Here is a 23,071-nt window from a genome sequence, read left to right as displayed (position 1 = left end):
CTGACCAATCCACCTAAACTGCTTTTTTTGCCCCAGTGACCAAAAAAGATGAAGGCTGCTCTTGAGCAAGCAAACAGACACCATGCAGGAATGATGGCTCAGTAAGTCATTCTAATTTGAGCAGAAGAAAATCTTCTTTCATCTTCTTAGAGTGCGTGGGTAGAGGCTTTGGTGGTGGTTTGCCCTGAGCTGGTTACTGATGTCTTCTACATCAGCTGGCAGGATCCTATGCCCCATCAGTAGACACCACCTCCAGATACACTAGAGACATGATGGACTTCTCCAAATGCAACTATTTTTTTTTTTCCACTTGGCACTGCTCAAATTTGTGTTGTATCTATTGTCAAATAAGGAAACTTTCTACATCACAATGCGATTGCCATGTGCATTCTTAGACCCCATATTTAGTCATCTCAGTTAGCTACATTGCCTCTACCATGCAAGAGAAGTTAAACAAACTCCTACTTTTGCTTGAAGGCGTCCCCCAATGGTTGATCTCATATGGTAGACAGAAACAACAACATCTCCATGTACAGTGGCTCCCAGTGGAATTAGGACTTTCCCTTCTTGCACACGGTATTCTCTTTGAGGGGAAGAGAAGGAAATCCACAGTTAAGCTCCCTTCCACAATGCCATTACCACCCATCAACAATGTCAACATAAAAGCTATCATCTCATTCAGGCCAAGCACACAGAAGGTGCATTCTGTGCTCTGCTTAATGTTAGGCTTAGTTGAAATACAAACATTTCACAGGGGAAACCAACACAGCACTGTACTATCTCTATGGAGGCATCCCACCACACGACAGCCTTCAACACTAGGCGCCAACTTTCAATTAGTAAACATCCTCCATCATTTATCAGGCAGTCTGGCAATGATTGCAGCGCAGCTATTAGCCACATTACCCAAAACGAAATCCTCCTAAGGATGGGAGGAGATCACAGCAACTCACTTCATTCTTTCGTACTCCTGGGAAGTGGTAAGGATTCTGGTTTCTCCGCTGAGAATGTCGCAGAAGGGCCGGCACCCATTCCGTTGCTTGTTGAAACAGGGGACTGGACTGAGAGTGACTGACTTGATAGTAAGTGGTTTGCAGTGAGGAACGATGGGCTTGTCTGCTATTAGATCACAAATGTATCCTATGTATCTGCAGACAGAGAAAGCCATTACCGAAATCTCCATCCCAGGCGACAAATTTTCATTCTGAACTTGAAGTCTACCTTGAAAGCCAATGTAAGTGCGATTCTTTCACAGTTCCAGGACTGGAGTTTCCATGTACTCCAGCAGTCTTGCAGCTGGCCCAAAATCTGTGCTTCTATTTCTGTTTAATTACAAGAACAAGAGCTCAAGAGGACAGAAGTTGGCCTTTAACTCTGAGCTGATGATCATTCCTCCTCACCTTTTAGGAGAGGAGGTGCTGGTCAATGGTTTTTCTGGTTTACCAGTAGAAGTTTGCCTTCTATTTTACATGCACATAGCAGATTAATTATTTTGTATGTAATAACAGTACTTCGGTATATGACTAACATAACACTAGATCTTTGGTTTGCTCTGAGAGGCAGCTTTTCCTCTGCTTAATGGAAACTGTGAAAGAGACATTTTTACAGCGTAAACTCACGTAAGGATGAAGCTGACACAGGGAGAGAGATTCACCCAGGCCCTGTTCACTGCAGGTTTGTCAGCTTTCCTGAACTACTGGGCAAAGCTGTTGTAATATTTGATTTTGTTCCTCCGTTACTGTTATATCAATGTGGGTAAGATGGAAGTGACCATAAACATCGGTTACGGCCCGTCAATGCTAAGTGTCGTGGTTAGCGCGCGAGTACTGCTTGGGCAGTTTCTCGTGTAAGGAATAAAGCACACTCGCATAGCATTTTGCTGGTGTACTCTACCTCCTGTGGGATGGCCACAGTACAATTCCAGGTCTCTTTGTGTTCAGCAACTGCATCGCAGGGCCTGGATTAGAGAAGAGGTGACAGAAACAGAACATCGCGCTGACCAGAACGGCTGAGGCTGCACGGCCATCCTGTTAAGGAAAGAGATGGGGAGAGAACAACGTATAAGTATCAGAGACATCCTTTAAACTTCAGCAGAACACTCCCTGCTCTTCCTTAAATCACGTAAAATAATATCTCCAGAAAGACTAGGTATGAGACCGCATGAGAATGAGGTATTTTCCAGTGCTGTGTCATTTGCGTAATACCGAGGACTTCAATGAGCAACACTGGCCTGGATCAAAGTTAGGATAATATCCAGCAGGCAGCCAGAGCTGAGGATGGTTTAGACTCATTTTGCAACCCCAGAAATACATTTTGTCTACAAAAGTTGGTGTTTCATGGCTGGTCCTAAGCTGTAATATTATAATTATTTCAAACATATGTCTGGAACTGACCACAGGGGTCAGAGTACACCCGCCCCACTGCTGCAGGCAGTCATCTCATAGAACATTAACCTAGAAGAGTTCACAAACAAGAAATCCAGCCCGAGGTTCCCTCAGCCAAACAGCTCCACAGCCCTCAACCTACACATTGCTCCTGAACAGGTCTACCTTTTATTTAGGGTGATGAGGGGAAGTGCATTTGCTGAGTCGGACTGATACAAAAAGATGAAAAATACAGAAAGAGCAGGAGAGAATCAAATTATCCCCAGTGTCCCAGGTCCCTGCTATACCCGGGAACATATGAAGTGATGAGCCATACCCCTACTCTGGGGAGAAAAAGCCCTTCCACCAGCTTCCACCAAAACCCGGGTCTGATGCCTGCTTAGTTTTGGATGCACGTTCGCGGTGCAGTGATGGGTACAAGAGCCTGCTCCATGCTACCAGAGTGCTGTGCCACCCAGCTCATCTCCCACTTGTCAGAGGGAGGCAGAAGAGCCCAGAAGTCAAGGCTCATTTACAAGGAGCGGGACACCTACTGCCCCATCAGGCAGGCAGTCACCCTTAAAGTCTGAAACACAAGTGAGAAGCTACACACACTCCTTGCAATTCCTTATTTCAGTCAACTTTTTGGCACTCCAGCCATACTGTAGCATTTGCCATACCAGAGCTGACCCCAGACCCCAATAACCTGCTGAGCCTGAGCATATGCTTAAGGTTAACCGGCTATTTGCCTTTTTAAGATTTAGCCCCTGCTAGTCGCTCTGAAAAGATCTCTCAAGTTCATGTAGGCTTAGTGGGCTTCTGTAGACTCCTTAGAAAGCGTTAAAAAGGACTCCCTGTCCTTTACATCATTATTCTGATATTCAAAGGACAGTAAAAGAATTTGATTCTTGAGCTAGGTTTCCAGGACTGGAGGCATCAAGTACATCTTCATCTCTGTTTGAGTGGAATTTATATCCCATAGCCGCTGGCTGTGCTATGCAAGGCAGAAATGCCAGACTTGTACGTAAGGTCTATGCATTTTGGGATCAGTCATTTTCCCCATTCCTTCCAGTTTATGCTGATCAGGGCTGACAGCCTTCTGTATTTAATTTAGGCTCCAGGAGCTAACCAGAACGATCCTTTTGGGCATTACTGTCTATATTAAAGGTGATATGTGGTAAATTATGAGTTAGTCATACAGACTCGCACCACTCTTGTGCATCCTATCTACACATCGCCCAATACCGAGTAACCCTTACGGGCGATATAGCACCACGTCAGCTGTGGTGCACAAGGAGGAGCAGAAGGCAACTGGACTTCTTCATGCAGGCCTGACAAGTAGCGACCACAAGAGACTTTGCCACTCTGAGTTCCAGTTTGACAGAATTCCCAGCTGTGTTTTCTCCCCAGTGTCCATCGGTAACCTTCACTCTAGAGGCTGCATTTTGTCCTCCGATTACTTTACAATAAAATGCAAAGCCGTAGCAGGCTGACAACCTTTACGCTCAGTTCTTGGGTGAAGTTCAAACCTTTTTGCTACTCATCACCCCTAGTAGTTCACCGCTGGAAGGATTGTGACCTCTCTTGCTTTGCATTCCTGCCTCCTGTTCAGTGTTAGGTCTTCCAGCTTAGCTACATAGCTGCACATGGAAGATGAAGCCACCTTCTATGAGGGTCCATTTTATTACATTTCTTTTTCTTTTGGAAAATGTCGCTATCCTTGTACACAGAGCCCAGACATGCGATGCGCAACATGACATGACTCACAGGTCTAAAATGTGGTTACTTTCTGGTGTACTTACCATGCAGTGGATGACACACACGTTTTTGGGGTTCTGCTGTAGCCAGTTGTGCATGTTCTTACAGACGGCGTAGAGGTTGTGCAGACTGGGCGCTTGTCGTACTGGCCAGCTACATTCGGATACCTACAGGAGTCACAGAGTGAACAAAAGGCAGCTTCCTAAGAGCATTAAGCAAGGCATGCTTTTACAAATGCTTTCTGCCAAGAAACGTACTTCTCTTTTACAACCTAGAGTTATGTGCTTGAAACCTACTCCATCTCTTCTCATGCATAATTCTGCTTTGTGACTTGCATGAATTATGAGGCGGCAAACAAAAAGGAATTCTCAATTGAATAACATAATACTGATGTATTGTCACTGGCTATGTATTTTAAAAAAATTACATTCCAAGTCAGATTATCTTGAGTGGTCTTTCACGACACTCCAGTCTCCCCACAGCACATAGATTTCTGCTCTAAAGCCTTTGTACAACTTGTCCCTAAAAACTACGGCTGATTTTCAAAGGATACTGAGCATCTGTTGTTCTCAGTTATTTTGCGTCATAGAATTTTCAAGCCCTATTTGACAGATATTAGGCTGATGAAAGTGAAACTTCTGTTTAAAAAAAATCATATCTGAGTATAGTTAAGATATGAGTCAGAAAAATGAATGACTTTGAGCAGAAAAGTCACAAATCCTAAAGTATGTCTAGTTACTATTCATCAATGTACTAGTTCTAAGTCATAACACTTATCTCCAGAACAGTCCTTGCAGTCTCAAGCAGCACATCAAATAGCCTTCTACAGACATCCATTTCATCTGGTTTTAATTGAAATATCTTTTTAAAAAGGCATTTCTGGCTAGAAGAAATTTAAAGGAGAAATGTCATGAGGCTTGTCCTCAGACAAAGAATTGGTTCTCTCTCAGCTGAGATTTGGATCCTGCTTAATGAGAACCAGGGGTAGGAAGGAGCTGGTTTGCCCAGATGTTCTGAAATAGCCGTATGATTTCCATACCCGACTGTTTCATCTCTGAGAGGAAGGAAGTGCTCCAGGTTTCATAAAACCTGTATTTAAGGTTCTCTCTTACATACACCTGCACAACATCTTATAGCAGAAACAGGAATCCTGACTCAAACCAGAGAACTACCGAGCTGTGTTTCGTCTCAAACCACAGCTCCAATGACACCCGGAGGACAGAGGGACAGAGCAAGCAGGCGGCACTGCCTAACCCAGCACGTCCATCCCACTACCAGCCTTCCTGAGCTGGCAGACCTCTGCTTAACATTTGGGAGATTTTTTTTGTCTAATACAATATCTAATTAGATATTTGTCTAATCACTTTTCTGACTCAAAAGTTTTTGGCCTCCACAATATCCTCAAATTCAGCTGTGAATTTGATGAGCAAGTGCAGGTTTTGCATTGTAGAAGCTACCCAACAAGTCAAGCCTTGCTCAAGCTTCGGAAGGCAGAGAACAACCATCACCTATTTACCCTTTCTACAGCATTACCTCATCCTCCATCCTCTCCCGTCTTGAGAGCTATAGTTTATTTCATTCCTTCTGTTGTATACACTTGATTTTTCCCTTGCCTCTACCTTTTCTGTGCCTATTCAGGAAGGGCTGAGGGGGCACAAAACACCCAAGTGCAGCATTAGCTTTCTGTTCCATGGACCTGGCAGCGTATGCACCGCTGCAGTCACGGGACCGATGTAAAATCTGAGTTACAGAGTGATCATAAACATTTATTCAATTATTTAACAGAGCCGGAGTACTGATGCCATAAATTATGTATGTTATTTTATATTATCACACCAGTTATTTTATTATTTTATATCAAGCAAGAGTCTTCTCCTCCCAGCCCCGAATACTTTTGCAGCAGGCTTCTGGAGGCACAAGATCCACTTGCAATTAGATCACTAAAACAAAATTCAGATTCCAAGTGGCTGTTAGAATTAATATGACCAGCAATCCTCCCACTGACGATCTTCTGAACAGACCTCATGACAACACACTGTCAAGCATCTGGAAAAGCCATTATCACTTATCAAGTAAGTAATATACATCTCCCAACAGTTCGTAATTATATGTTTACTTTGCCTGTAATTACACATCTGCCTGCTGGTTCACAATTAGGAAATTAAATATGCACTATGTAGCCTGGCATTTATTTCAAATATAACCTCGCCACCACTCGTGAAAGACAACCTGAGAGAAAAGTAACAGGAATTCTTCTAAAGCTTTGGAAATCAGCAGCCAGTGCTTGTTTAACTTCAGCGGTGGAGCAGCAACAGCCAAGAATGCGACCCATCGGGGACTTTGAAGTCTGGTTTTGTTTAATGTTATATTCGAGTTATATGTTTTCAAACTGCTCACACTTCCTCGAGCAGCCGTGAGCTGTCCTCTCCTGCCGGGGAGGCGAGGCAGGGAGGAGAACAGAGCACAACCAGATTTGAGCAGCAGGTTTTAGTGTTCATAGTCCCCTCTTCTCCTCAATAGGCTGGGCGGGCATTTGGGGCTTCATGACCCACAGAGCCACGTCAGGGCAGGAAAATGGCCCAGCCGGACATTAACTGTCGTCTCCCTCCTGTGCCACTACACAGCAGAGCGACCTAGTTTGATCTTAGGAACAAAAATTTTACAGAAAATAGGAATTAAAAGGCATTTTGTTTCAGAGAACAAGTGTGTATCTCAAAACTTCAGCTCAGCTGGCATCCTCATCCAAAGCAGAAAATACTCTTAGCATGATTTCACCTCCTTGATAACCCCATTAATATTTCTCCCAATATGTCTGAAGTTCAACCTCATTTATAATTATTTCATGTGTCATCTGATTTCATGCATTCCATTCTGCACATTTCATTTTCTTGAAAAATACCCGGACTCGATATTTCCTAGCCCATAACCTGAAAGTACAATATTTTATTAAAAGATGCATCATTTTCTTCCTGTGTATGTCAAGGCAATAGCCTACAAAACACCTTGTCAAGCTCTGAAAGCGGCACACAGTCATCTGTTAAGCTGTTGGGTAGGGTAGGACATAAAGCACAGGGGATGGAGGAGTTATGGCCAGGTCTAGCAATATACCAACAGATGTTTAATGATGGGCTTTCAAAAGTAGAGATGCCTTTCTCCTCCCACCAACAGCAACAGTGATGCACCGGAACCAAGCGAGACCAAAGATTCAGAGCCCTTAATATCTTTTAATTAGTCTTCTCCCTTCATTTACTCATATTTGAAGTCATGGGTGGTTACTGATTGCCACTGAGAAATTTGCTACAAGGGTGAGTGAGGGATTTCTGGTGATCAGAGCAATTGCTGAAGATAGATTCAGCTATACCTCAAATTCAAATGAAGTGAGGCTTATGCAGCATGAAATTCGCTTACCCTGACCGAGGGTTAAGCCTGGCAACACAATTGCCTTTTTCCATTGAAGGCAAGTAAAAAATAAGAATTTTTTAGAAAATAATTTAAAAAAAATCACTCCCTTGCGGGAAAGGGAGAGAACAGGAATATTTCTGAAAGATTAGATCCAATATTGCATTTCAACAGCAGTATTTCATAGAGATTTCCTCTAAAAGCCTTTAATGAACCAGAGCCTCGCGATGCTCCCGTATGCTGTTCTGGTTTTAGAGAAGAAAACTGGGGCAGAGAGCGGAGGTGGGTTTTTAAAGTCATACGCTACTGGAAGAGCCGAAGTGCCCCTTAGATCCAGTTTTCAGTCCTGTGCTTTGCCTGCTAAGGGCTCCTGCTTGATGAAAGCACAACTGAAGGGTTGTTCAGCGTGAAAATAATCTACCTATTTTGTCGGTAACTTCTTGCAAAGCGCTTTCATTTTGCTCCTTATTTCTCTGCAGCAGCTTCTAACAGGAGCCAGGAGCAGCACAGACTCAACTTAGTGCAATGCCACGTACTCTCACAGCCTCCTAACACAGCATTATGCCCTGAACTTTCCAGCTTTTTAATCCCTGCAGTCCCAGGCATCAGCCAAAACCCAGAAATGACCACAGCAGCTTAGAAGTGTCTGTAATTCCTTTTTCATCTTCTTACATTCTGCCACTCAGAATAGACGGAAGTGACCTGGTGCCCCTTTTCCTGAGAAGTTTCCCCCTGCACTCGTTAAACCTCTCGGGAGACACTCACCCGGTTGTGAAACTTGGCACTGCGATAATACTTGGGTGACAAGTTGAAGACGGTGTAGTGGTCAGGATGTCTGGAATCCAAAAACGTCCGTACATCTTCAATGTGGTTCCTGAATCCCAGCTCAACGCCCTCAGCCGGAAAAGACATCACTGGAAACATAAGAAGCAGCCAGGCTGAGCGTGCACCATAACGTGTTCATGGACTTCTGAACTCTGGGGTACGGCAGGTTTTATTTATCCCATGAGCAGTACTTACCTATGATTCTTGAGGTAATGTATGAAATATCTAGCTCCCCCTTGGTGTAACTGAAAGAAGACAAAGTAGGAGACAGATGTTATGCACATGTTTACAGAAGACAGCCCGTTACAGGAACCAGAAGAGCATTTTCCCCGCAAAGATCTGCTTTTGACACAAGGAAAGAATCATTTTCAAGCAGATTCTTTGTCCTTTATCATTACGCCTTAAGAAGAGGGTACAAATAGCTTCCTGCAGACAGTGACCCAGCCTTCCCTTCCACGTACGCAATTAACTGGGTGCAGAAGCTTGCAAAAAAGGTCCCTTTTCCCTTTTGTCATTAGTTTTCAGTGCCAGTTTTTCAGGAAAAATCTCTAGCAGTTTGGCACTTTGCAGATCCCTCAAAGTCTCTGAGGTCTTGCCTGCATTAAGTTTCTTTAATTTATCGTAGCCCCATATCACTCAGAGGCAGGTAGAGTGCCAAGCCCAGGGGACACCACCAGCAGAGGCAGCCAAAGCAAAGTCACCTCAGCTCTTTCCTCAACTCAAAAAGTGGCTATAGCGAAGGGAACTGTTACATCAGCAAGAAGAGTCTCCTTGCGCAGCAAAGGGAAGGCATACAACATGAGCCAGTTTTCAGTGACAAAATATTTTAGTGGTGGCTGAGTAGGACCCCACGTGGGTCAATGAAGGAATCGGAGACCAAGTGCTCCATTTTCACTAGGCAGGGGGAGCTTTTCCAGATTTCAGGATGTTGATGCTCACTTAGTATGAAGTTTAGAGGTTTGGTTTTTTTTTTTTTACTTTGGTTTTCCCGCTTCCTTGATGCCAAATACCAATCATGAGACAGAATCAAAGAAGTCACTTGTGATTTTTCACCTCTTTCCTTCAGGGTTAGCTGGAAGTTGTGCTGTGCTAGTTAAGACGACAGCTCAGACCAGCACTTTGCAGCTAGTGATTTTACCTGTGTTAGGCAGCTTCAGCTGTACCGTACCTGGCAACGGATTGCATGACCTTTGAAGATGTATCTTTCAGGGTATCCTTCAGGTTATCCTTCAAATTGCTGAAGAGTCTCCCTGCTCCTCCTTTCACCATATCTAGCAAGCCTCCCCCATAGCTGGACTCCATGTCTGGTGATGAGGCACCTTCAAGTACAACAAAACCAAAGCCAACATCACTTATTTGGAACAAATCCAGAGTCAACAAACCCACTGCTCTATTCAGACCAAATGTATTCACGTGTGCTGCTGCATGTCAAGTGTAAGGCAAAAGTAGTTTTCAAGTCATGATTTTCCAGAGATGAGAGCGCACATTCTTGCCAGGTGGGCTCAGAAACTCTCATTGACTCTCAGCATTGTGCGTAGGTTGACTGTTTAGTATCAGTACACTATGGACAACCACCACGCAAGCTCCCTCACCTCTCAACCCAACCCAAAGCAAGACCGGCTCTTCAGCATGCAGCTAATTTGTTCGTCATAACCAAGGCCAAATCAACAACCACCTCCACAGGGATAAGGAAGAGGCACTGGTATATACAATAGGTCTTCAGCCTGACTGTCCCAGCTGCCAGTTTGACCACAGCTAGGTGACTGAAGGTTGTCTCGTGACTATCCGTTTCTATGGATGTAGGAGAAGTCATTAGAGTGATTTTAAGCCACTTAAGAATCCAGTTAGATTTGCCTGAGTGGAAGATGACAGAAGTTTGGATTTTGGTGAGAAAAGAAGAACAGTTCAGGAATTAAAATTTCCAGCTGAGAATGAGAACCTTTTTGGATATTTGTGCATTTGCAGCCTTAGTACAGGACTCAGCAAATTGCTAAGACTGAAGCAGGGCTGACCTCCCCGGTAAGCTTTTCCTTCACAGCTTGAAATAGCACGAAGCTGCAAAGTCAGTGGGAGACTGACATAGAGCAAAAGCCATTTGAAGTGTTATTTTGATGGACTGTGACATGGCCTTACACCTCAAGTGTTTGAATTTGGCAATTAGAATAGAATAACTATTCCACTGTCTTAACCAAGAACTGATTTGTCGCAGCCCTCCTTATTATAGCGGTGCTGTGTTAATAGCATCAGTCATTCTCAGGAAAGTTAAGTACAATAAATGGGATGTAGACCCAAGTAAATGGGGTTCTGTGTTATTGCAGAATTGAGTTGTTAGACACAAGCCTAGTAAAGTGATAAAAATCTGCTTATTAGCTATAAATAAAGCTCTTGACTACTTACGTTGCTTTCTGTTCACTAGGCCTCAACTGTTTTGATCTTAGCAAACTTTAACGACATTTCTGTAATTATATATTTGTTACCTCATTATGTCAGATTGGTCAGAAGAGCTAGATCCTCTAGCATAGCAAATTAAGCAATAAGCAACCCGTGTAAATGCACGCCACGCTCTCAGGTAGTCTCATAATCAAGATGGCATCCGCTAAGTGTTGCCTTTCCCAGAGCACCCAGAAAGTCTGAGAACATTTGTCCTGCTGTAGAGCCGTGGGACAGCTGCTTTGTAAAATGAACATGCTGGTCAGTATTAATTACTCCAGGACCCAGAAACGGGGAAGATTTATCACAGTTAAGGCAGGCTGGTGGCATGGCTAGTGCTCGTTACATGTTTTACAAAGAAACCTTACAGCTCCCACTTCCCGGGTTATATAACACATCCATGAATAATGTTAGATACATACTATTGAAATATTGTCATCATTACCAAAAAAAAAAAAAAGTATTCTAAAGGCATTTAAACTATTAAGAAACACGACAAAACCTACATCTAAAAAAAGCTCCTGATTTAGTCTGTAGATTACCAAACCATCTAAATGGCATTTACTCTTTCAAACCTGGAGTGAGCTACCAGTAAATATATCTTTAAACTGGAGTCTCCATTGGTAAAGAGATGCTATTTATTCCTGTATGCACAGAGGGTGCTGAATGCATTCTGATGTGGTCATGTTCCACATGCACAAAACCCCGGTGCTAGACTGGTAAAATCAGAGGTCAGCTCTTCTCCCCTGCACTCTGCCAGCTTCAGAACAGAAGATGCCTTCTCAAGGCATCTTTTGCCAAACCACTTGCAAGTATCTACTTCAGGTATGATTAAAAAAAAAATAAATGAGAGGGAGGAAAAAAAAAAATAATTAAAGTAGCTTGTTGGCTTCCAAGTATTGAATCAGTGTCTGATCTCTCTTCAAAAACTTTGCTCTCATATTACTGTGCTAGAAGAGCCAGGGGTGGAAGGGGGAGGTAACGTTCAAAAGGTACTTTCAGTTCTTCAGGTCAACTTTTAAAAGAAAGGAAAGCAGAAAGGTGGTAACTTGGAACAAGGAAAGGGGGGCAAAGGGATTAGAGGACAAATTTTTTTGTTGGAAATGCTTTAGGAGAGCAACAGAAAGGCTTCAAGAGTATGGAAACCTGGGATCTTTAGAAATCAACCTGAGACAGGGGAGGAGAAACAGAGAGAAAATGAGAATTTCACTGTATTTCTAAAAGAAGCAGCAGCAATTGATTCCAAGTCTACAACGAACACTAAAACAGAGAGTGAGAAAGGATGGCTGATGAGGAAACACAAGCTGGTGCTACTTAACCAAGAGCACAAAACTTGTATTTAAGATTTAACATGAGGCAAGTATTACTGAGCTCTTGTGAAGCTGTTGAGGAAGCTGACAACATAGCAGCACTTGGTGCTATACTGGTGCAGTACTTTGCTCGGGTATCTTTTAGTCATTGGATCAGAGCAGCATCCTTGGCTTTCGCAGTCACTAGGACCGATACAGTCTTCACAGACTGCTCATAGAAGAACAAAATAAATACATTCAAAGGCTCCTCTGCTAGACAGTGTCTCCTACAAAGCGTAAAGGAGCAGAACAGGTTACTGCATTAACACACAAACCTGATGATATATACAGAAACCTGCAAGAAAAAAAAAATGGTAGCCTGCCCCTGCATTTTTTGCTGAATAAAACATTTCCGTGCCAAGTCCCTCTTTTAAATGGAGACCTTCAGAGCTACTGCAGACCTTCCCAAAGGACGGCATCACCTACACATCCTTGAACCCCACCCAGAGGCAGCTGTCTTCATAGGCTTGCTTTTCCTGAACATACAAGTCCTGAGAAAAGAGCAGTTGAGTTTTCCCTCAAGCACATCGGCAGAGGGCTACGACCTGTTCTTGTGGCGGAAGAAGGACGAGAGGCACTCGCCAAGTCTGAAGGATGAGCCCATCGTTGCTCCTTCTCGGAGCCCGGCAGGAAGGAGGTTCAGGTTTCAGCATGCAGATAAGGTGATCACCGCTGTCTTGGTCAGGGTATTGAGTTAGCAGCATAATGGCATTCCCTTTTGCAGAAAGATCTTCCTTCCAGAGTCGGTTGGTAAACCCAGAAGAGAGAAAGAGTTCTCTCCCTTAGCACAACAGCAAAAGGGACATTTTGTATTAAAATTAAGTGCCTGGGGCACATGACACCCCCTCCGTCCCCCCAGGAATGGTGTCCCGTGCACACATTTGCTTATGCTGCAGCCAGAGCCAAGATTAACACTCACAGACCCCACACAAGCCCCAGAAGCATCTTCTGGTGCAGCAGAAACAGAAGCTCACAAGCTTGTCTGTGTAGAAATAGTTTGCTGCAAAAGAGCAATGCAGGAGCCTTCCATGTGGCTCGCATCCCAGTTTTTGGCATGTTGTCACAGAGCAGTTCAGTTAACGTTGACCATGCGTTGAAGTTGCTGTCCAGGAGTCTCATTATGGAGAATTAGTCTCTATGTGTACGAGATGCATCTTGCTCCTTCTGTGGCAAGAATTCTTTTTTTTAACCTAGTTATTGGATATTCCCCGAAAGGAATCAGAGATGCGCTTCTGACCTGCATTTGTAGCCCAGGTTTCAGAGGGATGGCTTGCTCACAGCAGCCTTTTCATTTCCTAATAAAGGAACTTTTAATGTAGTGGTTTTACTGCTGCCCGTGCGCTGCAAAGCGTGCCCCAGATGCATGGGATGGCTCTTCTTGAGTAGCTCTGTTAGGTGATGGCAACCTTAGCGAAGTGCTTCAAGTCAATGGAGCAGCATGAAAGAGACAACTTCATCCATTTGGCTGACACGGTGATGTCTGCATTTTTTCTGGCTGAAGGTACTTGCCCTGAGTTAACACCTGCTCGAGAAGAGACTATTCTGTGTTCAGAACAAACCTCCAGCACTCACCAAATACAGCAACAACCTGCTGCATCTCCCTACCAACCCAAAATATCTCACACAGCAGCATTCCTATCACAGTCCTTTTCATCAGCAGCCAAAGGGTGGGATTACAACAGAAGGAGCCTCTGCTGACAGCACCAGCCTTGTGCTGTACAGGATGGAAGCTGGAGAGTGTAGAAGTCTTAATTAAAGCACATAAGCACTCTTCTAGTTAATTTTACAAAGTACCAGGAAAAGGATGTGTGGTGCAGGAGAACTTCTCCCAAGGCAGAGAGACTGATGAGACAGTGCAGTCCCTATAGACACATCCCACCGCAGCGGGTGCACAGCTTCAGAGGAGGACGCTGTGATCACCAGAGAGGTTCAGAAGGACGCACTCCCATACGGAACAGCTGAGCACAGCTTCTCTGCCTGCTGTCCCACCATGACCTCCTCACCAAAGGCACAAGCATTACGCCAGAGAGACATGGAATGCTTTAGGACAGCTTTTGGGCGTTGGGAGCTTGCAGAGAGACCAATACTCATCAATACTGTCAAGAGACCTGCTGTCATCTGTCTTCCCTTAGTAGAAGAAAACCAAAGTGTATATATTCGCCAAACTCAGAAACTCATCTTCTGCACGTGGACAGAGAAAGAAACTGCGCTGTATCCAGAAGGGAACCACCACCTGTATCCCCATGAAGGGCCACTCGTCCCCTCTTGCTGCAGTCCCACAAGCAGTGTTTGTGCCTAGTCTCAAACGCAAAGACACTTAAACCAGTCCAGCTTGAAAGATTGGCTTTTGGAGCCCAAAATGGGTGAACGAAACAGGTGTGACCCTGCACAATGGGAGCACCAGCCACCATCACCTCCAGCTGGAGGTTTCGCAGGGGACCACGGAGGAACCAGCAAGAAAGGGTTCCACACTACCACCATCTGAGAGAGATGCTCACCGGTTGGGACAAGTGGGAAACACCCGATTTGGAAGCTTTCCCTGCAAGATCTGCACATCATGGCCCTTGTCTGCCTCAGGGGTCCCTGAGCCACAGCCCCCCCCAATCCCAGGCAACCCACAAACCCTACAAGCCACAGGGCATGAATTCCAGTCTCCAGAGAGCTAAGGGGGAAATGAGCCGGCATTTAAAAGGCATTTAAGACTGTGTCAGTCTGAATATTTATGCTGATGAAGCAATACTTAGCTCGAGAGCGGGGAGGTGAAAGCAAGACGTCTAGAAATTGCAGATCGGGCAGCGAAGTACTGCGTTTCATAGGTTACTTAGCAAGAGTAAACAGACCCTTTTTGCCTGTAAAGGGCAGACAAAAAGCAGACATGAAACCATAGGGAAGGAAGCAGGTTTACCTCAGTCTGCCCAGACTATATGTAATAGTATCTTCAATGTCAAACTATTTTTTTTTTTTTTTTATATTCTATATTTCCCCCCCCCCCCCATCCTCTCAGAGAGCTACTGCCTGTGCTTTCTCTGGAGATGGAAGAGAGCTAAACCTTCAGTGCTTCTCTAGCAAAGCATTAAAGCCTTCATCTCCCACCCTCCCAAAAACAAGGGGTTAGTTTGGGAGTATTAAGTATTCCTCTGTATTCTCTTTCTACAGTACCGCCAGGGCCTGACAATATGATGAGGAAAAAAACCCAAACTTGTGAGCTGCTGCATACATGTCCCAGATTCCACATTTCTGGAATTTTTTAGCCACTTGGTATGGCATTTTCCCTCCCCACAAAATGTTTCAGGGGGGTTTTGTTTGCATCTCTCCCACCCCCCAGACTATTACCAGGGCATGGCACGAAAGGGGAGCGAGGGACGCGGTGGAAGCTGCCCTGTGCCTTGGTAGAAAGGGCCCTTTTAAAGGTCCCCAAACTGAAAGAAGTTGAGCTGCTGTTGTTGTGGCTTCGGCAACAAAGCCTGAATTGTTTTTAAGGAACACTCAGCAAAAAATGATACTATTTGTGCTTCTGCCTCCCCCCAGCAGCCCCGCCAGCTCACGTTCCTCCTACACGCAGCTCTCCCAGCAAAGCCTGTGTAATGCGGGATGCGATTTCACACCAGCATTAAGGGACATAAAGCCAGGCTGCTGCGGCCCCATCATCGTATGGACGGGCTTCACCTCGGCACGGCACGAGAGCCCAAGCATCCTCATGTAGGTACGTCGCGTATGGAGGGGTGTATGTGTGCAAAAAGTGGACGGAGAGCCAAACCATCCCAGGCAGAGCAGAGTCCCCACCTGCCTGGGTACCCTCAGCATCCCCATCTCCTGCCGCTCCCCACACTGAGTCTATCTTCCATCCTCAGCGCTTTGTCTTTCAAGGGATTGCAAATTAGTTTGCAGACACTACTGGAAGAGTTTAAACTCCCCTTTCAAGGGAAGGGTGGCAGGTACTCCTAAATGAAAATCTCTGGGCAGGTGGCTCCTTCGCATCCGGTGATAATCAATAGTGTTTAGATCCACGCGCTTCATTTGTCAACTACGTTTTAAGAGCACAACCTCAGCACACTGAAGCCCGATCCTCCCTAACTGTTCCTTCCAGCATATAGCTCTCTTCTGGACAGCTGAGCTTTATCACGTTTAAGGAAAGACTCCAAAACATCTATGCAACTATATGCACTTCTATCCACTCTTAGATGAGACATAGCCCAAGCGTCATAATTGCATCAACTTTTTAACAGCCACCGAGTGGTGGTTTGCAAAGGGGCTGGGGAGAAATCAGCAGCAACAGGGGCATTTGAAACAGCGGTAAAGGGGCATTCGCAGGAAAGGAGAGCGCTCCTACCTGCAGAAATTACTCGAGAAGCTCCTCAGACTTACAGACCCTGAAGACTGATTTTTTTTTTTTTTTGCTACCAGTCTCATCTCTCCCCTCCTCCACTACTGTCCCAGATTCCTGGTAGAGACAGATTCCCTACAACGCTGAGCACAGATATCTTAAAGTGTTATTCTAGAAAAATAAACAGCAAAACACGTGCAGAGTAGAACTGCAGGACGACAGTGGCAGAAGAGGCCCCTGCCATCTGATAATGCCATTGCCGAGACCCCCACACCCAGGTTTTGCTTGTCCTGATGCTTTAAAACACATCATGGAGGCACGCAGGCTGAAGGCTGCTTTAGCAAACGTAATCCCCAAGAAAAGAGGTTAAAGCCCACGACAGTGACTTCAGCATGGCCAAAGGGAAATTTAAGACCAGGCTACGAGGATGTTTGGACTCTCTAAGGGCAGAGGGAAGCAGGAGACGCGCTACAAGCCAAGGAACCTAACGCAAGACAAGAGCTCATCAGATCACAAATCACATGAGATTATAAACCAGTATTATCCCTCACTCCGAAACCCGCGCAGTTTGGCTATTTTGCAATAAGCGTATTAACAATGAGACTGCTCAAGACAAACCCCAGCGGTTCTTGAGCAGGAGGGGAGAGCTGGATTCACCAGAGGCGAGTTGGGGGCTGACTACCCAGAGAGGAGACACAGCCTCAGGGAGGTCCCCCAGAGCATGGCCAGCTCCAAAATGTGGGGGGCAAACCAGAATATTTCTTTCCTAAGCAGGCACTTTGTCTGAGAGACAGAGGCAGTAATACAAACTGCAACTGTAGAAGCAATACTAGGCGAAGCTGGGAGAGGATGGGCTACAGGAGATGAGCACAGAAAGGGCTTCCAGCTTTCAGGAGGCAAGGACAGGCAACGTGGGCAGCTGCCAAAGCCACCGCTCCCCAGGCAACATCCCCCCTTACCATAAAGAGACTGGTTCAGCGCACGGAGGGTTTAGCCCAGACCCATCTCACAGCACAGACATACTGAGCATTATGGCATCTTCAACAATTTATTTAAGTGAGGGAATAGAATCACAGCATCCCAGACTGGTGAGGGCTGGAAGGGCCCTCTGGAGCTCCCCCAGCACCACCCCCCACCAGAGCAGGGGCACCTCCAACAGTGGCACAGGACACGTCCGGCGGGTTTGGAATGGCTCCAGAGGGGGAGACTCCCCCCCTTTCTGGGCAGCTGTGCCAGTGCTCTGCCGCCCCCACAGGAGAGAAGTCCCTCCTCAGGGTTAGATGGAACTTTCTGTGCTCCAGTTTGTGCCCGTTCCCTCTTGTCCCATCACTGGGCACCACTGGAACAAGACTGTTCCCATCCCCCCGGCCCCCTCCCTTGAAGGACTGATAAGCGTTGATGAGATCCCCCCTCAGCCTTCTCTTCTCCAGACTGAAAAGCCCCATGTCCCTCAGCCTTTCCTCAGCAGAGAGATGTTCTAATACCCTCATCATCTTTGTTGGGAATAGTTGGGGTTTTTGTTGTTGTTTGAGTTTGTTTCTTTGGTTTTGGGGGGTTTTTTGGGTTTTGGTTTTTTTTTGGTTTTTTTTTTTTTTTTTTTACTGCAACTTTCCTGCAATTAGCTGGCACTGCACCTATCCAGGCCTTTTGCCCGGAATAGAAACTGCCTGAAGACCCAAAGTTGCATTACTACGTGCCCAAGAACTTCTTTTGTCAGCTTTACCTCTAGCTGAAGGGTCACCCCATGTTTTTCTGCCCTTCTCACTCCCAAAAGCATCCTTTTCAGATGAAGTTAGGCTGGGAAAATAAACCCATTATAAGCTTACAAAGGGCTCATAGACTATATGGATTGGGAGGAAGGAGAAGAGATAGGAAGAACCAAGAAAGTCCTGAAGGGAATAGGTTTGGGTTCACACCTTGAGGAAACGCTGGTGCGGGGAGATTTCTGTGCCTTTCTGCTGCTGTTGGGCAACGCTGGTCCAGGCAGGCAGCGTTGCCTCCCTCCTGGAGAACTGCTCCGACTACAGGGAAAGCTGTATTCTCCCTCCCGCAAGAAGTCACGGTCCCTGGGCTGGGACAGGGTCCCTGATCTCCCCTGGGAAGCACTCGGAGCCACCAGCAGCACATAGCTTCTCTACCCTAGAGCACGCTCAAGAACTTCTTGTGTTTTTCTATGATAAGCTGCTAGAACTAATATTGTATGAGCCCAAGGCTTTTCATCTGAAGGTTCGTTTGAGACTACCTAAATGTAAACTTCACGGAAATTTGAAGAATTAAGATATTTCTACTTTTGCTTGAGAAATAGTAACTAAAGAATGCGGTTTGAACCATCAGCTAAGCAATATGTAGGATTTCCACGAAGAGGGGTTTTTATTTCCTTTTTTAGAAGAGTAGTGATGGGGGGGAAGTCACCCCCCAGTACTGTGCTAAATTTGTTTCATTTGTTACATACTTTCCCTTATGAAGCTTGTATTACAGTGAACAAAACGCATGTGAGGCTGGAATACCGAACTACTACCACAAACCATGAAATTGGTCTTGATTGACATTCTCCCCAGTTCTCCTCCCTGTCAAAACAACAACAACAAAAAAAAAAAAGGCACTACTGCCAACACTAAACCATTCAAGTGTCCAAAAACACACCAACAAAACAAAAGAGTTATTAAACCGACCCTCCCCGTTTGAAAACGCAGCTAGAAGAGAATACAAGACAACATTGTCAGCGGCGGTCTTTGTCCCCGTGCCAGTGACATGGAGATGTCTCTCTTCTGACTCAGTGAAAAGGAATCACCAGAGTACAAGAGATTATGTTCGCAAGTGTAAAACAGTTCAAGAAATCTCAACTTCAACACTTGCAATTTATTTTAAAACGCTTTTCTTTTGCGGTTACTCTGCCCGAGGAAGCACGTAGCAGAAGCAAGTCAATCCTCTGAGTGTTTAAAAGCTGTTTTGTTGATTAGCTAGTTTATAAACACCACAGAAGAGCACAGAAAGAGGGTTTTTTCCCCCCCTTTCGTAACATGTATCCTTGCTGTTACTTTCATGTCTTATTTCCCAGAACCTCTTCTTTCAATGCTCAGCCAGCTGCTAAGAAAGCATTATTGAATGCCACAGCAAAAACCTAAATAAATTGCTTCTTTGCTGCCTGCTCCTCATCTTGTGAGCACTTTCAGCAACTTAAAAATAGAGAGACAAAAGAAGTACTATACTGATGCTCTTCTTGGAATTTGTTCTTTGAACACGCAATGTTTTGTGTCCTTCCACCTTCAGCTCAAGTCTCCCCTTATCTCCACCCTCAAACTTCCAACCCCAACCTGGCAGAGTTTCTGGAGGAACTGGCAGTCAGCAGTAACATATAGGTCCCATTGGAGTTACACACTGTGATCACGTCACGATATGGCATCTAGTGTATTCCATAAGAGTTGCTTAAAACATTACATCAGGAGCTGAACATTCAGCAGTTGAGGGCTCGTGCTAAGGTTGCACAGAGCTTTAATGCCCACCTGAGGCATCACAGACCTTAAGCATAGCCCTGTATGAACAGACCGCACCGCGAGATTTAAATCTGAGATTTAAACCCCATGCTGACCAATCCTTCGTTCTGACTGCTTTAAGTCTGGCAAAGTTTAAAGCAGCCAACGACACAAGCATCACCAGATACCAGCGGTAACCGATACAGCCGGCCTCCCTGAAATAAAGCTGCTGCTCTGAGCTCCTTTGAGCTCACCCCAAGCCCAACAGGGAGACACTCGCCATCGCTGCGGGCAGCAGTTCCCATTTGTGCTGCCTGTGAGCACACAGGTACCCCAAGCTATACTTCAAGCAACTTAAATTGTCACCGCTTCAGTTAAACAGCTCACATTAGCGCTCCTCTGTGTGGCATGGGTGAAGGTGGCAGAAGAATTTTTAACCACCGGAACTCAAGAAGCATTTACCAGCCCCAGAGACTTTGAAAATCTTATTTTTCCCAGGCTCAGCCACCGGACACAGCCTGGCCAGACCCTCCACCCCAGTGCTTGCAGCCCCACCGTGTCGGCACAGGGGCATGGTGGACTTGAAGAGCCCCTCAGGAGCCCATCCGTAGCAGCTCCCTTTCCAGCTATGGTCAGATCCTGCCTTCCAACAGCAAACCCCTCACACACACACCATGCTCTTGATTCCCTTTTTTTTTTTTCTCTCCTCTTTTTTCTTTTGACACTGAGCAATACCAGTCCAAAAAAATATTAAGCCAATAATCATGAGTACTCGGAAGTTACAGCAAAGCTGTAACCACTGATTATTTTCATTGCAAGAAGCGTTTATGAGATTGCAAGCCCACACTGAGAGATGATACTTTAAGATCTAATACTTAGAATTAGGTTGTTTTTTTTTTTTAAAAAGTAATAGAAAAACCCAACAGGGGCCCACTTTCTCAACACATGCGAGTTTGTCATTGCAGCAGCAGCAAATACCGCCAGGCTAGCTAACCCGACAGCAATTTGCCCCAGAATTGCCAGCACTTTGCCTTCAGCACAAATCCTCCCCTGTCTAACTTCTATAATTGCTTAATATTAATCTACGCACTCATCTCCCAGAGAGCAAAGGCTGTTTTTCTGTGCCCAGAGTGCGCTGCTGTGGTGCCGGTGAAACTTAGTACCCAGGGAGAGAAGAGGAAGGTTTGGTTCTCCAACTATTTAACTTCACCGAAGATGCTATTTAACTGCACCCAGAGACGCTCGGCTCCCGCGCAGCAATAACCCCACCAGCCTGCCGCACCGTGTCCCAAATTGCCTGGTGACACAGAGTCGTACCTCAGGACTGTTTCACTCCTCCACTGCAAACAGCCATTTTGATAACTCAGGCAGCAGCTGTTCCGCCACGCATGAAACCATTATTTAAAACCATGAAAAACAAACAAAACCAAAAACCCGAATCACCTGAGACATAAAGGGAGGGCAGGTGCGTGGGAAGTACCTAACAAGCTCCAATTTGGCCAGGGCAGCTGAAGGATTTCACCTTCAGGGTCTGCCACCTAATTAGGCAGAAGAGAGTCTCCCCTGCCCCACTGAACCCCAGAGCACACCTCCCTTGCACCGTAATGTATCACCAATTTATCTCGCCCATCTCCTTCTTGAGGAATTTGGGTCTCTTTTCTCTAACTGAAACACGCTCTACTACTGACCATCTTGGAAATTTAGACTTTGGCATCATCAGTGGGAGAAGTCTCAAGCATTTATATATGAATATATTCTCTATTTTAAAAAACAACACACAGGAGGGGGGTGGCAGCTTTTTTCCTTGCTTCTATTAAGCCAAACCTCCAACCACCTTATTTTCCTGTCTTTCTCTTACAGTACCCCCTAATCCCCCACCATAACTATCCATCTTCACACTGCATTAAAGATAAATCACATCCCACAAGTCATGAGCAGCTTCAATCCCCAAATCAGTAGAAATCACATGCACACCTGAGGGGTGAATATGGTTCTTTAAGCTTTTGTAATTTCATAGTTGGCAAAGAAAAATGTCTTTACAGTGAACTGATAGAAGCTAGGCATTTGTCAGCATCAAGTGTTCAAATGAACCAGGCAGATACAAGTCTGGACTTCAGGTTTAGAACAGAGCACCACACTTAATACAGCTCTTTAATTTCATGGGAAGATTTAAAACCACCCACCAAAAAGCCCTTATTAAACAGATGAGCTATTAAAGAAAAAAAAAATAATAACAAGCCTGTAAACTCAATTCAAGGGCCATATTAAGTCCCGAGGTTTGTTGCTGCCTAAGTGTCAGGTGTGTCATTTATAGTGCCTGAAAAATTTAGGCAGTGAGAGTACAAAAAAATGAACTAAAGGAACCAAACTCTGGTTAACAGATCTCTTCACCATTAGCTTCCAAATCCCAGAGATGGTCCTTGATCAAGCCCATGCATTTAAGGGGAGAACATCCTAGAAAGTGATAGAGGGCATGAATACAATTACTGCTCTGGCATGTCTTCAGAGTTAGTAGCTGAATTGTTGAAATGGCTGAATCTTGCAGAAAACGTGGAAATAAACATATGTCTAGCTATCCGTGAGCGCTTCCCCCCCTTGTCCCTCAGCAGGGAGCAGAATGGCTTGAAGAAACCAAACAGAACGATGGCAACAGCAACATTCAAGTATTACAGAGAGCTGACGCTAGACAAAAGCCGTGACTTGACACGAGCTGCAGCACGCTCCCACACCTGGCTGGAGGCAAGTGCCACCTTCCACAACATTAACGCCTTTGGTTCTTAAAGTTCTAGGAAACTCATTCAGATAATTGCTTTAACCATAGATATTAAACTGACCGCAATATCTAACCATCTCAGCAGATGCCAACGTAAGAATCCAAATAACTGTAACACAACAGCTTACTGTGAGTAAGAATCTACTGACACATACTATGATTACAAGCAACTGTAGCAGAGATATCAGAGCAGCAAATTCAAATACATTTCTAAAGCCCAGGAGTAAAAGAAGTTAAAAAACAAAGAACTCTCAAAAGCAAATTCAAATAGCAAGGGGGAAGAGCAAAACACTACTCATTACATCATAGAAAATGTGAAAAGGACCTAAAGTAAGACTGTCCCCACCCAAGTCCAGACACGGGTCATTAGGGGTTTT

The 23,071-nt window shown here is 45.1% G+C and overlaps 1 protein-coding gene across 2 annotated transcripts in view; it reads right to left on the bottom strand.

The window, feature by feature from the left end:
• DNAJC6 (DnaJ heat shock protein family (Hsp40) member C6) overlaps nucleotides 1-23,071 on the bottom strand; it is a gene marked incomplete at both ends in the record, with an annotated part of 37,388 nt that overhangs the window by 13,132 nt on the left and 1,185 nt on the right. For both annotated transcript variants that reach the window (XM_082484490.1, XM_082484491.1), the window contains 7 exons: nucleotides 466-583; nucleotides 954-1,148; nucleotides 1,894-2,027; nucleotides 4,166-4,288; nucleotides 8,286-8,434; nucleotides 8,541-8,590; nucleotides 9,514-9,664. In XM_082484490.1, the coding sequence (XP_082340616.1) occupies nucleotides 466-583; nucleotides 954-1,148; nucleotides 1,894-2,027; nucleotides 4,166-4,288; nucleotides 8,286-8,434; nucleotides 8,541-8,590; nucleotides 9,514-9,664 (920 nt within the window). The remainder of the gene's footprint in view (nucleotides 1-465; nucleotides 584-953; nucleotides 1,149-1,893; nucleotides 2,028-4,165; nucleotides 4,289-8,285; nucleotides 8,435-8,540; nucleotides 8,591-9,513; nucleotides 9,665-23,071) is intronic.

Source organism: Vanellus vanellus, assembly GCF_965231255.1.
Source record: "Vanellus vanellus genome assembly, chromosome: 5".
In the NCBI taxonomy this organism is placed as follows: Eukaryota; Metazoa; Chordata; class Aves; order Charadriiformes; family Charadriidae; genus Vanellus; species Vanellus vanellus.
This window is presented reverse-complemented; position numbering and strand designations above follow the sequence as displayed.